The sequence below is a fragment of the Pseudocercospora fijiensis genome, assembly GCF_000340215.1.
Source record: "Pseudocercospora fijiensis CIRAD86 unplaced genomic scaffold MYCFIscaffold_1, whole genome shotgun sequence".
NCBI lineage: Eukaryota > Fungi > Ascomycota > Dothideomycetes > Mycosphaerellales > Mycosphaerellaceae > Pseudocercospora > Pseudocercospora fijiensis.
In genome coordinates this window covers 9,532,169-9,545,743 of record NW_006921532.1, presented here as the reverse complement: position 1 = coordinate 9,545,743, position 13,575 = coordinate 9,532,169, and the positions used below count along the sequence as shown (strand labels likewise).

Genomic DNA, 13,575 nt, shown 5'->3' with positions numbered 1-13,575 from the left:
CTCTGTCCAGCATGGCGCCCAAACGCGGACAATCGATCGAGCGCACCGACGAGCACAATGAGTTCATGAAGAAATTGGAAGAGTATCATGCAAAGCGCGGGTATGGAGAAAAGCGAAGCAACGCGCCTGCGCGCCAAAGCGAAGATCAGACTAACAATCATCCCTCTCTAGTACCCTCCTCGATGCAGAACCCAAAGTCGGCATCCGCCACGTGGACCTATTCAAACTCTACAATCGCGTCGTTGAAGAAGGTGGCTATGATCTCTGCTCGGACACCAAGGCAAAACCGTTGATGTGGAGGAGGCTGGCTGAAGAATTCATCGGCAAGAATCAGTACACAGCGGCACAGGCTTTCCAGATCAAGAACGTCTACTATAAGAATTTGTGCGCGTACGAGATCAGCACCCATTGGAAACAAGAGCCTCCGCCGAAGGAGATACTGGAGGACGTGACTGCAAAGGGCGGAAACGTAATGACCAGAACCTTGGAAAACTTCGAAAGGCCGAAGCCGCGCGAAGAGCTGAACGGTGATGGGAGTGATGCCAGTCCGGAGCAGAAAACACCAAAAGAAGTCAAGCCGGAAATCATGGATGAGCCTGGGAGCGCGACCGGTCGGTCTACGAGAGGACTACGGCAGCAGCCACCACAGCGCGTCCTTTTTCAGCCTGAAGTGGGCTCGAGTCGGCAGCCCAGAGGGCAGAATCACGTCTCGCACAACTCGCCGACTCCAGGTGCCATGAATGGAGTTGTCAATGCTTCATCTTTGACCAACGTCACGTCGTCGACCCTTGCTTCTTACGAGCCTTCGCAGGTATACCCATTATCACTGAAGCCTGTTATCACACCTGCCAACAATCCTGAATTCTACCGCAATGAGAGAAAGAGAAAGCTGGAAGCCACTGCAGGACCATTGGCGAAGAAGTACAAGAATATCATGCTTCCCGGTACTGGGTTCATCGGACCCAACATCTATGTACGCGCTCAGCTGGCTTTGCAGAGCGGCATCCCAGATGAGGAGCAGTACGCGCTGCATCATTTGGTCAAAATCAGTCATGAACGTGGCGACAAATACCGCTTCGACCAATTTCCCGGTCTTGCAGACGCGCTTGTGAAAAAGGGCTTGCAGGTGACTAGTCTCTTCTACGATATCGATTGGGACGTCATGTATGACGAAGAATTCTTTGCAGGGGACGACGAGACGCTCAATGGCTTAGACGGAACGCCCGACATTCTTCAAAAGCTCAAATCACGTATTCCGATCATATGCGACGACTCAGTTCTCGACTCCGAGTTCATCGCGCAGATGAATCGCATTACAGAATCAGCACTCGTCATGCGGAACATGGCCTTGCAGGAAGAGAATGCTGCGTACCTGTCGAGATTACCGTTGGTCCAGGATCTGATTGCAGTCGTTCTGAATCTCCCAGAACATGCGAGCATTACCGAAATGCGACATTATGTTCTGGATGTCGCCGAGCAGGTGCTCAAATACATTGATATTGGCTCTCAGGACGCCGCGTACCAGGGTCTGCTGCAGCAAGTACTTTGTTCTGATCGTGGCTCGATCGCTGCAGCATTAAGGACGCTTAGCAGAATAGCAATGACACATCCAGCCCCTAAACGGCTCGATGATGTTCCGGTGGCAGTTCTTCGTGCCACCCAGCAATATCTATTGATCGACGATGAGGAGCTCAGATCTGCAGCTCTAGATTTCCTCGGACAATTCACGTCCATCAGCGACAATGTAGAGATCCTCCTCCGTGCTGTGGATGCCGAAGCGCTCGGCCGTCAACTCAGTCGACTGATATTGTTCAACGCAAAAGAGCATAGGGAACAGCGAGCACCAAGACGTCGAGACGTGGAGGACACCATTCCACCAGTGCCGCGTCTTTCCAAGAACTTGGTGGAGAGTCTCCTCAAGCTGGAGGAGCCTGAGCGATCCTCGGAATGGCTCAGAATGTGCTTCGTGGCGGACTCAAACGCGGAAATGACCCAAATCTCTCTATGGCAAGCATATCAAGGCACTTTCGCGCCTTACCACGCAACACATCCGCATCTCATCGCAGGAGATTTCATCAAGAATGTCAGCACCACGTTCCCGGGAGCTACTGCGCAGGTCGCTGGGTCAAACAAGTATGTGATCAAAGGTATCAGATCACGAAAAGTGCCTGTGGACACTGGCATACTTGCAGGATCCAAGGGCACGGATAAAGGCAAAGAACTGCTTCGATGTCATTGGAAGATGACCATCCCTGTGGAAGGCACCAGGGATCCTGTGACGGGCCTCACTTCAACTCCTACAACACGGGAAGCCGAATGCGCAGAGTGGTTCAGATCTGGTGATGACATACTTCGGCATATTTTGACGCATCACTTGCAGATTCCGAGAAAGGATGTCACTGGCAACACCGAGAAAATGGACGTGGACTCAAAGACACCGACACGATCGAGTTCCACACCTGTCAACGGCTCGACCAATGGCGTGGGCTCGAGGGCTTCCGCTGAACTCGACTTTCGATCTGCACACAAGACTACGTACCAATGCCGCTGGGCAGACTGTCAGCGGTTGTCTACGGAATTCAGTAGCGGCGACACATCCCGTACCCAGCTGTTTGCACGACATGTTGAGACGCATTTACCCGATTCGGATTCCTCCAGAACAAGACATAACCTGAAGCCGGACGCTGTGCCCACCCAGAGTGACTACGGCATCACCAGACTATCGCTTCTCGAGGATGAGAAGGGAGATGCAGCTGGTGTTCCGCTTAGAGCTGCCCTTGTCTTGCGAAACATGGCTCGCTTCATGCCGAAGGACCTGGCGCCAGCGCAGTCGCTCAACGCTGTGAAGAGAGGCGAGAAGAAGGAGGAGATCACGGACGTCGTGACCAAGGTGTTTGACAGCGAAGTGAGGGAACGGCTCTTCTACGCGATGTCTCATAGCAAGACGATAAGAGACTACATTGGTGCGGTATTTAGAGCTGTCAAGCAGAGCAGCACCTGAGTGATGTACGCACGACTTGGTTCATTGGATTGATATTCATTTAGCGAGGAGTCTAGACGGCAACGAAGAACGTTGCGTTGTACTAGTAAATGATACAGCATGCCATCTGCCGGCCGCCAGGCTGCATTTTCACTCGGGTTGGAGATCGATTTGTGCCTGTGACTCTGTGCCTGCAGCGTGCCAGCAGAGACATTTTTTGGAAGACACGAGGAGCGTTACGTCTACGATATTTCGACCACCCACCCGAAGGCTCACAACAGTCAATCTGGCCGTGCCAAGACCAGCACAGAACGACCCCCGGGCAAGAGCTTATCAACAGCTCCTTTCGGCCTAGAGATAACGCCTCACCTACTTTGCATCCAAGCGAGTCTTCTGCTGATAGCCTAAGACTTGTTCTCTCCTCACGCAATGATACTCGCGAACCAACACGCCGCCCAAGACTATTGTGGAGGACTCGTCCGCATCATGCTGACCAGGATCACCACTTCCATCGTTGGCCTCCACGGATGTTTATCTGTAGCACCCTGGCAAAACACGACATGAGATGTGCGACTAGATACACAAAGATGAAAGCCCATACTACTCCTCTTTCCGCTCCTGCGCGGCGGCTAGTGTGATCGCTTACCATATCCCTATCGTTCTGTCTCATTCTGATCCTACCTCTCGCATCCCTGGCCCCAACTCTCCCATCCCACGAGGTCCAGGCATCTCCAGCGACCCAAAAATGTCACACTCACCTACCGTCTCACAAGACGAGAAAAAAGTCCCCCTCGACACAAGCTCGCCGCCCTCCGACCCCGAAGTCCTCGTAGGGGAAATCTCAGATTTCGAAGCCCACGAAGTCTTCCGCAAAGATGCTGCTGTCAATTTCCGTACGGTCGGCTGGCCTCGCGCAAGTGTCATTTTTCTCTCAAAGTCATCTTCGCCACTGGTGTTCTGTCGATTCCCACCGCCATGGTCTCGTTAGGAGCTGTGGGTGGAGCTTTCAATGTGATTGGATGGGGAGCTTTTAATACTTTTACTGCGATCATTCAAGGGGATTTCAGGAATCGACCTGCTGGATGTCATTCGATTGCGGATATGGCGGAGGTGCGTTTCTGAGGGAGTTGGTGGGAGGGTTATTCATCATTGCGTATGTGCTGTGTAGTGGAAGTGGCATTGTCGGTGTTAGTGTTGGATTGAATGCTTTGAGTTGTGTTTCAGCAGACCAGATTTCGAATGACAATCACTTGGAATTGTGCCAAGAAGTCGAAAATAGTTCACACCGCCGTTCCCGTTCCAGCCTGATGTCTCGGCGAGTTCCACACCAAATGCTCATGCAGACCACTTGCCTTAAGGGAGCGACCTGAAGCATGAAAGAGCTCCGATACCAGCGTTCCTGAAAAGTGAGGTCGCCTCGGTGGTGGGACCATAAAGACATCGCGTTCGACTTCGTAGCAGCCTTTTGTTGATGGCGCAACACGGCTCTCAACCAGTGGCTGCATACCACCGATATTAGCCAAGCCTTGGATTCCAAGAAGACCGCTCGTCCATTCTTGTTTCCGGTAGGGGTAATAATGACAGCGACAACTCCACAGTACTGATGATGTCGTGGAGAAGATGAAGCTGGCACATTTTGAGGACTTAGTATGATTGAGGACTGATTAGAGGGTTATCGTGACGCGGAGCAACGCCATGAATTCTCGCGTGCTTTGATGTGATCTCGGCGGCAATGTGACTCAGCAGCGCGGCAAGCAGGGGTACACAATGCTACGGCCCTCCTTGAGGCTGCATAAGCCAGCCTTTCACATGTGAGTCGGCGGTGTGCGTCGTTCACCACTTGTCGCGGGAAAATGAAGACATGCTCAGCAGTACCATGCCCCGCATATCCTGCAATTGCGGTCGATCGGCGACGGTCCACGATCACTCAGATGCCGATGCACATGTTGAAACAACGCCTCCAGTGCAGGTCGCGGGTTGAAGAGGCTATCAATGGGATACGTCACAGCGTGTGCGCTCACGTCCGACATCAAAGCATTCGCCATCCCTGTCTTATGCTGTGTTGAGCCTTGCAGACTCTTGGAGGCGCGACCGAGACAGAAGTTGCAGGAGGATGATTGCTACAGCCATGCTGACTAGTGGAGGGGAAAGGGGAGGGGAGGGAAATGCAGATGTGAGAAGGTTGAAGCGATGTCAACAGCGCAACTCTAGGTGAACGCGTACCAACGCATTGTTTTATTAGAGTCCTCTTGCCGGCAGAACAGGAGAGGAGAGACGGCCGCGGCGGCAGTCCATAGTAGTGCTAAGTAGCCAGGCTGATCGGTGTGATCTCGATGACGGCCAGTGAGATTGCAGTTTGAGGTACAGTCCGACCGATCGCAGGGTGGCGAGCGCTTACGAGGCATTCTGGTCGCCATGTCGAGCGCTCCCGTCGAGCGTTGGAAGCAGCAGCAGTTGTGGACACGGACACGGTCACGGTCACGGTCGAAGATGTCGAGAAAAAAACAGCTCGGCGGCGGCGAGTTGTGATTGGACGAAGCCGACGTCTGCCACGAGCTCCCATTTCCACGCGACGCGACGGGACCAAACAAGGCCCGATTTGTTCGTCGACAGTGGGAAGCGAACAACCGCGTGCAGCATCATCAGGGATTCAAGGGACCCGCGTGTCTTCTGCAGCCGTGTGCGACACCGATACGCCATCCGGACAGGGAAGACGAGGTTTCGCAGCTGGAAATGACGCCGAGAGGCTCAGCGAGTCCCAGATTGCAGGCACACTTAATCTCAGAACGATGCCACATAGCGCAACCGTCGCCAACATGCTAGTCAGAGCAACAATTTCGCCTGCTCCCGCAGTCACCTGAATCGATCCGACGCTACTCACCGATATCGATATAACAAACGCTCCATCTCGTTTCACACCCTCTCCCCTTCATCATCTCAAGCCAACGACTTCTGTAATACTTGACTTCGGTCGTCCTCTCTTTAACTGCTCCAGCCAGCTTCAGTCACTCACTTCACAATTCACACTACTTTCAACCCTTCTTTCTCGAAAACTCCCGATCAATCAGTCAACATGCGCTACGCTTTCCTTGCTACTGCCCTCTTCGCTGGCGCCATGGCCATGCCAGGCGCGCCCTCTTACGGCGAGGCGCCACCGGCTCCAGCCTACGACACTCCAAGCAGCCCAGCTGGCTACGAGCCGGCTGAGCCGACCACTTCCTGCACCGAGGGCTGGCCAGAGGAGTCCATGACCGTGCCAGTCTACAGCCCACCAGCTTCGGCCGTCACTCCATCCGCCCCAGGCTACGGCTGGTCTGCCCCAGCTCCACCAGCTTCGTACCCGTAAGTCGAACCGTCGTTGGGCATCCAAGGTAGGGCTTGACCAAATGGCTAACATTGTCGAAAAGACCGATGTCTGAGTCCAGCTCCTGGTCATCTTCCTACCCAGTGTCGCCAAAGTCCTCAAGCTCCTGGACTGCACCGGGAGCAGCTCCAACCTGTGAGTTCACATTCGAATACTTCATCTCAGCGCACACTGACCTCTCAAGACCCAGCATCGCCTGAGTCCAGCTCGTGGACTGCTCCGGGAGCGGCCCCAACCTGTGAGTTCACGTTCGACTCCTTTTATGCCTCAGCGCACACTGACCTCTCAAGACCCAGCATCGCCTGAGTCCAGCTCGTGGACTGCTCCGGGAGCGCCCCCAACCTGTGAGTTCACGTTCGACTCCTTTTATACCTCAGCGCATACTGACCTTGCCAAGACCCAGCATCGCCTGAGTCCAGCAGCTCCTGGTCTGCTCAGCCATCGCAGCCAGTCAGCCCTGTCCAACCTCCATATCCTTCCGGCGAAGCTCCAATGTATCCTACAGGTGAGATGATCAAGATGGCTTTCTTGTCACACCACTGAGGATCACTAATCATACTCTAGGCACTGGATCGCCAGTCTCGCCTGTCATGCCTACAGGCACGGGCGCCGGATCATATCCCTCCAGCCCCATGCCATACACTGGCGCTGCCGCCGCTCTGAACGTTGCTGGCGGCTTCGCTGGTGTGGCTGCCATCATGGCTTTCTTCCTCTAAGCGGGTCTTTGCGTGATGTATGGTCATACCTGGCCGCCAGAAGCGAAAATAACAGTACGGCTATGACCTTGCGTTGGACAGGCGCGAGATACCCATGAGTTGCTTTGGCTTGGAACAGGTTTCATCAAGACATGGTGGCTTATGCGGCTGTCGAAGAGTAATGTAATCGACAATGCGGTCGAAGGCTGGGATGCATGCGACAGGGCTCTTGGTGCTAGGATAGCATTGTACAGTATCAACAATGTATACGCAGGGTTTTCTTGAATTTTGGAACGGTCATGAACAACGCGGATAGATTCTCTCGGTAGTCTGGTGTTTCGTCATCGATGTTATGGGCTGTACATAATGCGCTGAATCTGTTGCCATCTGAACTCATGTCAGTATCAATACGCTCACTTGTCAATCAGTCAATGACTGCGCCTGCTTGGCAATGCGCAAGTGAATGTTCACTTCCAACCGGTGCTCTCGTCTTCGTCGTTCATGAAGCATCACTTCTTGACTGGAACTTGTCAGCGATGTCGACGTTCGCGTCAGGAACAGAACGACGTTCTTCTAAAACTCTATATCTGAAGTTTCATGCATACCTGATCTCCATCCGAAACAAAGACATCGTCATTAGCAACAGCACCACCTCATCGATCAGCGAAGTCTACCATCGTGCCTCGTCTCAAAATTTGTTCTGTGAGCTGAGACCTTGAAGTCTTCATGGATGCTTTTTTTTTCGCGTACGGCGAGAAAGACGGGAAAAAGTGGCCCATCAACCATATCGAGCATGACGAGTGGCACGAAATGGCACTGGGCCAGCGAGTTGCCAATTGGCGTACTCACAACCATGGCACCTGTCTCTATACAAACGCTCTGCGGAAGGCAGGAAGGTGGCTTGCTCCGCCAAAGTAAGGAAGGGGCGTCTGAATGGAGACTACTACTTTTCAGGTTCAGGGTGCTTCGGTGCCGGCTGGAGACATCGGACAACACGGCAGGTATTCGCGTCGACGCGCGCGTATGTAACTCCGTATACGTCGCATCACCGAGCAAGACTGCCCTTGCTGCCTGAGGCTGAGGGCCTGGGCGGAGGCGATGGCGACGGGAAGACTACTGGTGCAACAAGAATATTCTCCCGCGAAACAGCAAATAATGGGCCCGGCGGGTTGTGCGCTTGGCGGTCGCGACACTGCGATTCCGGCGTGCTGTACATCGACCATCTCTGGTGCCCGGGGTATGAACTCTGGAAGACAATCATGTACGATGAGCAGCTGACTGGAGCTCGTGACCCGTACGAAGGGCCCCGACAGACGAAAAGCAAACGGGGTTTGACGAGAGGAAGACGCACAGGGGAATTCCACTGTGAACTCTGCGAGTTTCCATCTTTCTTGCGCTGTCTGGTCGAGACTATCTCCACGAGCAAGTCAGCGAGCTCGTGCTTCTTCAAACAATCGTTGCAATTCGGTATCGGTGGCTCCTTTGAGAACAGTAGCACCTGTTTGGAGAAAGTGAGCTTTGCCGCGAGTGTACACTGTATAGACCATAGACGTCACGCGAGTATCTTCTTACCAAGTCAGTCAGCAGTTCGATTGGCCGCGAGCCATATCTATTCACATGTCTTTCTTTGCACGACCCTTTTGGTGCAGCTCTTCCGTGGTCTGGAGCTGTACACATTGTAGATAAGGCTCTATCAGCGTCCTCATGGCTGAGTCGGAGAGCCAGCCAGTAGGTAACACATGCCGATTTTTTTCGAATTGTCCACCAAGAGCGAACTGGTAATGATTAGCTGAGTGAAGTTTGCCTCACAGAAATAATATCGTGTCTTCCATTGGGGTTTGATGGTTTTGCACGCCGGGATACGAATTCCCAAGGCCAAGGCCTCATGGAAGCTCAAAATGTCAGATCTCCTTACGAGTCCCGTCAAGTCGGAAGTTCAGGCTGACACGTCGAGGGCGCGAGAAGGTGGACGAATGTTTTTCAAGAAAGCAGCATCCATCTTCGGTCGGAAAGACGTCCACAGTTTCGAGCGATATTCCCTGCATCACCTGTTTGGTGCACCGTCATGACCTTGAACTTCATTGGCCGACCGTTAGCAAGTCCCACAGAGCAGTGTACCACAACAGTCATTAAGAACCATTAACCATGTCCTCCTAATTACCGATCCTATACAAAATCTCGGCGCCTCGCTATGTAATTACAATTTTTGGGATCCGTAGCCTGTGCGGTTGGCAGCCAAACTTCAATCGCATCTATGCAGCAAGCATAGTCTCGTCCTCATCCTCCATTCCAATGCCGCTGTCCTGAACGCGCTTCTTGCTTCGGGTCTTACGCGAAGCTTGCTTCTGAGAGGACGAGGAGTGAGTGGTCTTGGTGGTGACTAGAGAAAGGCGTCAGCAGGATGTCACTCGACGGTATGATGTCACGGTTCACTCACCTGTAGCACTCTTGCTTCCCATTGCTTCGAAATCCACCAACAAGCTCTCGCCCTCCGTAATGATCTCTGCGCCCTCTTCATCCGCAGTGGCCTTAGCCCGCGCGAGATCTTCTTGAAGACGTGTGATTCTGCCGGTCGTCTTTCGAATGTACTCAGCGAAGCGCGACTTGATGATCTGGATCTCACTCTCCAAGATTGATACGGTCTCGATGCTGGACGTCTGAGCTTCGCGAAGCTCGCGAATGTCTTCCTCTCTAGAATTGAGGAGATCTTGCCAGCGCTGGTCTGCCTCGATGGCCTTCTGTTCGACGATCTGGATCTTAGCCTGCTTGTCATTAATAGTGGCTCTCAACGCTTCAAGCTCATCCTCCTTCTCTGCCTGAAGCTGAAGCATCTGCTCGGCCTCTTGCTCAACACGACGCTCCAGGCTCGACTTGTCGGCCTCGAGCTCGGTAACCTTAATCTTCAGGACAGCCACATCGTGGTTGAGCTCGGCGATGGTGCTGTTCCGATCGTCAATCTCGGATGTGTGAAGAGCAGACTCGTTCAAGACCTCCTGTTGCAGGCTTGAAATGGTGGCTTCATGCCCCGAGATCATGGCCTGGAGTGCGGCGATACTGCTTTCCAACTCTTCTCTCTTGTCTGCTGCCTCAGCCTCGAATATCTCGAAACGGTTGTTGGTGTCTTTCAAGTCGTCGCGTAGAGTCTTGATCTCAATGTCCTTGCTGGTGATTTCCTCCTCGAGAAGAGCGATCCGCTCATCGCGTTCAGCAATCTGCTCGCTCATCGACAACTCAACCTCTTCAAGACGTGTCTGAAGCTCTTCGATAGTGGTAGCACGCTCCTGCGATTCGAGCTCGGCGGCCTCTCTGCGATCGACCTCCTCTTGAATGTCGCTTTGGTACTGCTGATCGCGATCCGAAGCAGCCTGCTCGAGCTCCTTGATCTGTCGCTCGTGGTTTTGCTGAACCTCCCACAATTTCGATCGAAGCTCATTGGCTTCGGCACCGCGTGTCTTCAAATTCTCGGTGAGCTCCTCAATGTCTTCGTTGGCTGTATCAAGGGCATTCTCGGCATTCTCACGCTGCGTGCGCTCAGTCTCATTCAGGTGCCGAAGCTCCTCAAGCTGGTTTGTCAAGTCGGCAAGCTCGTCCTCAAGGCGGTCGACGCGGGTGGCAAGATCTTCCACCTCAACAGTGCGGTCCTGAAGATCAGTTTCGGCAGTCTCACGAGCGTCGGCTTCAGCATCTCGTTGGATGGTCATATCGTCCAGCTTGTCGCGCAGCGAATCTCTCTCCTTTTCAAGCGTTTCCTTCTGCAACTCGAGAGCGTCAATTGTAGCCAGGCGTTCCGCGGCTAGCTGCTCTGCCGCAGCTCGTTGCTGTGCCTGCTCATCGTAGCCGTCCTCCAAGTCCCGTACCGTGTTCTCGCGCTCTTGGTTCATCTTAGTCAAGGTCGATCCGTGCTCCTCTTCCATGCGTGTGATGAGCTCGAGCAGACGTTTCTCTTCACTTTGGTAGTGCTGGAGAGATTGCGTCAGTCGGTCGATGTTGCTGTCACGACTTGTGAGGTCTTCGAAAAGGCTCTTTGCTTCCTTCTCTTTGATGTCCAGCTCATCTTGGTAGTTGTCTCGTTCAGCCTCCACCTCGCTGAGCTCAACCTGGAGATCCTCCCACTCCTGAGTCTTGACCTCCAGTTTGGCTTCCTCCTCCACCAAACGCTTCTCTAACTGTTCTCGTCGGAAGTCGGCTTCTGCAAGCCTATCGATCAAACCCTCAATCTGTCGACTTAGATCTGCAATCAAAGAGCTCTTCTCGTGAAGCTCACGGTCTTGGATCTTCAGTCGATCAGCGAACTCTTTGACGTTAGCAACAAGTATGTTGAGAACGTCCTCATTGCTGATATCTTCCGGAAGCGAGCCAGGTAGAATGGCTTCCAAGCTCTCGCGAATGCGAATGAAGGACTCGCGAATGCTGATGAGCACTGCCTTGCTATTCACGCCTTCTCCGAGACCAAGAGACGAAAGCTCAATCTCAAGAATTTGAAGCTTCGTCTTGTGCTCGTTTGCCTCACGGCTCAAGGCTAAGATGGCATCCTCAAGTCGCTGACGCTCGGAGTCCCAGACTTGCTCTTTCGATCGGAACTGTGACTGCGACAAGGAGTCGTCGCCAATGAGCAGTTTGGTCTCAAGGCTTTCTCCAGATGAGGAGTGTTCGGGCAATTCCGGGTAAGTGACCATTTCCTGGCTCTCCCAGACGTACATGTCGTTGTCAAGGTGAACCGCGGCCGACTCCTCATCGTCCGCCATCTGCTGCCTGAGCTCGACAATTTTTGCCTGGATGTCTCCATTCATATCCTTACCAGATGACTTCTGATGTTCCAAATGTCGAATATGCTCAAGGCGCTCGCCATGGAGGGCGAACAGACTTTGCTTTCGTGATTCAATGATCTCATGTAAAGAAGAAAATTGGTGGCTTTGCTCCTCCACATATGCAGCTTCTTGCTGGGAAAGCGCAGGTGGCAAGGAGTGCCGAGTGGTCGTGATCTTCTTTTTGGCGAGAACCTCGCCATTGGTGGATGGGGAACCTGTCTGGCGACGCTTGATAGTCATCTTCTTGCGAGGGTGTGGTGTTATATGAGTGGCAGTCGTCTTCTCGACCTCACTCAAACGAATGGACGATGAGTGTCTTCCGCCGAATTGTACGTGCATCTCGGGCCTAACGACTGCATCGGCAGCTTCGAGGGCACCGTCGGCTGTAGCGGTTTCAACGAGTTCCTGTTCCTCCTCTTCTACAATAACCTCTGGTTCCACGCTCGCGGCGGCCTTGCCTCGCTTGCGGCGCTTTGCAGGAGTCGAGGCGATGCTATGACTGCTTGATGGACGATCAGAGGCATTGCTCGTATCGCTATTCCGTCTCTTTCTGCCCGCACGAGTCTGTCTCTGCTGCGGGCCTGCCTGTGCTTGAGCAGCTTGCTGCTTCTTGGGCGGCATCTTGGCAGATGTTTCTCTTTTCTTTTCCGTGTCGTTCGCTTCGAGTCTGTGTCCTGTTGACCAATTGACGCTGAAAAATGATCAAACGCTCCAAAATGCAGTCGATCAAGAGCGAAGTTGCGAAGTTGCGAAGTTGTAATCGAGAAGTCGGAATTTCGTGTCAGGCGCGCGTTTCCAGATGATGGTGGCTGGAAGTGATCTGCACAAGTGACGTCGAGGCTTTGCAACCAGGAATTGCAAGAACCACTTCTGTCGTGAACGCCGCACTCGATGATGCGCGTCTGCATACGAGTTGCGATGGCTCGAGCACCTCGCTGGCGTGGAAACACTTGTGACGGTGGATGAAGGACAAAAATAGGGGAAATTGGCGCTTTTGTATGCCAATGTTGTTGCAGAAGCGATGTTGTCCGTGCCTTTCACTTGAACTGCGTGTCTTGATCACTATCACGATAGGGCAGAAGCCGCGCAGCTCCGTCTTGAACGAGTGAGAAACCAATTCACTTCGACTCAAGACTGCAGGGATCACACGCGATGGACACGCATGACCACGTGATGAGTCGCATGGATCGTTCGTCAGTCAAATTTGGTGCGGCTACATTGCGGACAACAACAGTGATAGTGAAAGCTGTGTAGCTCGGACCGCGATGCGCTAGTTCTATCCTTCGATTGCGAGCTTCTACCAGTCTACGACGAGAAGAGGAAGGGCAAGGTGAGGAAGAAAGAGGATTCGCGTGAGCTCATTTGGCGCTTCAAACGTGCAACTCAGCGTGTCCGAAGTGTTCCGGAGCCCTACCAGAGGAACTCGCTGTCCTCCACAGCTTGCAAACCAGGACAGGACGGCGTTCATGGCCATAGATAGACACGTGGGTTCCTTGGGCATCGCTCGTGTGGATGCATTGTTAGCATCGACTGAGCATTCGTTCTCTTTGCTAGCAGTGGGCCTTGATTTGATCGGCAGGTTTTGACAGCTGGCAGAAGATTCAACAGCCAGAGCCAGAGCCAGAGCCAGAGCCCGCCATTATTCGCATTTCAGCAGATGAAGTCTGCGGACTGATGACAGAGGACAAATTTGTGACCGAAGAATTACACTTTCCGAGCGACGCGCTA

The 13,575-nt window shown here is 53.2% G+C and overlaps 6 protein-coding genes across 6 annotated transcripts; 4 read left to right on the top strand and 2 right to left on the bottom strand.

Moving 5' to 3' along the window:
* Window positions 1–11: 11 nt before the first annotated feature.
* Window positions 12–3,001, top strand: MYCFIDRAFT_28820 (uncharacterized protein; the record flags this gene model as incomplete). The annotated part of the gene is made up of 3 exons (XM_007921701.1): window positions 12–100; window positions 172–2,422; window positions 2,531–3,001. The coding sequence occupies 3 exons, from the start codon at window positions 12–14 to the stop codon at window positions 2,999–3,001; spliced, it is 2,811 nt and encodes a 936-aa protein (XP_007919892.1).
* A 25-nt stretch (window positions 3,002–3,026) lies between these two features.
* Window positions 3,027–4,252, top strand: MYCFIDRAFT_181489 (uncharacterized protein). Its single transcript, XM_007923780.1, has one exon. It carries the CDS (start codon window positions 3,726–3,728, stop codon window positions 3,966–3,968), a length of 243 nt encoding a protein of 80 aa, XP_007921971.1. The 5' UTR covers window positions 3,027–3,725; the 3' UTR covers window positions 3,969–4,252.
* On the top strand, window positions 3,027–4,259 carry MYCFIDRAFT_210038 (uncharacterized protein). Its single transcript, XM_007923779.1, has one exon. The coding sequence runs from the start codon at window positions 3,091–3,093 to the stop codon at window positions 3,616–3,618; it is 528 nt and encodes a 175-aa protein (XP_007921970.1). The 5' UTR covers window positions 3,027–3,090; the 3' UTR covers window positions 3,619–4,259.
* MYCFIDRAFT_206285 (uncharacterized protein) lies at window positions 3,027–5,010 on the bottom strand (the record flags this gene model as incomplete). Its single annotated transcript, XM_007923778.1, has 7 exons — window positions 3,027–4,186; window positions 4,210–4,314; window positions 4,347–4,525; window positions 4,563–4,623; window positions 4,663–4,718; window positions 4,747–4,870; window positions 4,902–5,010. 7 exons carry the CDS (start codon window positions 5,008–5,010, stop codon window positions 4,044–4,046), a joined length of 777 nt encoding a protein of 258 aa, XP_007921969.1. The 3' UTR covers window positions 3,027–4,043.
* Window positions 5,011–5,922: 912 nt separating this feature from the next.
* MYCFIDRAFT_86279 (uncharacterized protein) lies at window positions 5,923–7,429 on the top strand. Its single transcript, XM_007922479.1, has 6 exons — window positions 5,923–6,322; window positions 6,388–6,479; window positions 6,529–6,582; window positions 6,635–6,688; window positions 6,742–6,849; window positions 6,909–7,429. The coding sequence occupies exons 1-6, from the start codon at window positions 6,054–6,056 to the stop codon at window positions 7,058–7,060; spliced, it is 729 nt and encodes a 242-aa protein (XP_007920670.1). The 5' UTR covers window positions 5,923–6,053; the 3' UTR covers window positions 7,061–7,429.
* Window positions 7,430–9,173: 1,744 nt separating this feature from the next.
* Window positions 9,174–12,939, bottom strand: MYCFIDRAFT_213591 (uncharacterized protein). Its single transcript, XM_007923777.1, has 2 exons — window positions 9,477–12,939; window positions 9,174–9,419 (listed from the first exon to the last, which is right to left on the bottom strand). The coding sequence occupies exons 1-2, from the start codon at window positions 12,466–12,468 to the stop codon at window positions 9,292–9,294; spliced, it is 3,120 nt and encodes a 1,039-aa protein (XP_007921968.1). The 5' UTR covers window positions 12,469–12,939; the 3' UTR covers window positions 9,174–9,291.
* Window positions 12,940–13,575: the final 636 nt, after the last annotated feature.

Bases quoted from the DNA above. Each gene is read 5' to 3' on its own strand.
- MYCFIDRAFT_86279 (XM_007922479.1), top strand. From the start codon at position 6,054: ATGCGCTACGCTTTCCTTGCTACTGCCCTCTTCGCTGGCGCCATGGCC. The intron at 6,323-6,387 runs GTAAGTCGAACC...ATTGTCGAAAAG, and splicing joins GCTCCACCAGCTTCGTACCC to ACCGATGTCTGAGTCCAGCT. The intron at 6,689-6,741 runs GTGAGTTCACGT...GACCTTGCCAAG, and splicing joins TCCGGGAGCGCCCCCAACCT to ACCCAGCATCGCCTGAGTCC.
- MYCFIDRAFT_210038 (XM_007923779.1), top strand. From the start codon at position 3,091: ATGATACAGCATGCCATCTGCCGGCCGCCAGGCTGCATTTTCACTCGG.
- MYCFIDRAFT_213591 (XM_007923777.1), bottom strand. From the start codon at position 12,468: ATGCCGCCCAAGAAGCAGCAAGCTGCTCAAGCACAGGCAGGCCCGCAG. The intron at 9,420-9,476 runs GTGAGTGAACCG...GCCTTTCTCTAG, and splicing joins GGGAAGCAAGAGTGCTACAG to TCACCACCAAGACCACTCAC.
- MYCFIDRAFT_181489 (XM_007923780.1), top strand. From the start codon at position 3,726: ATGTCACACTCACCTACCGTCTCACAAGACGAGAAAAAAGTCCCCCTC.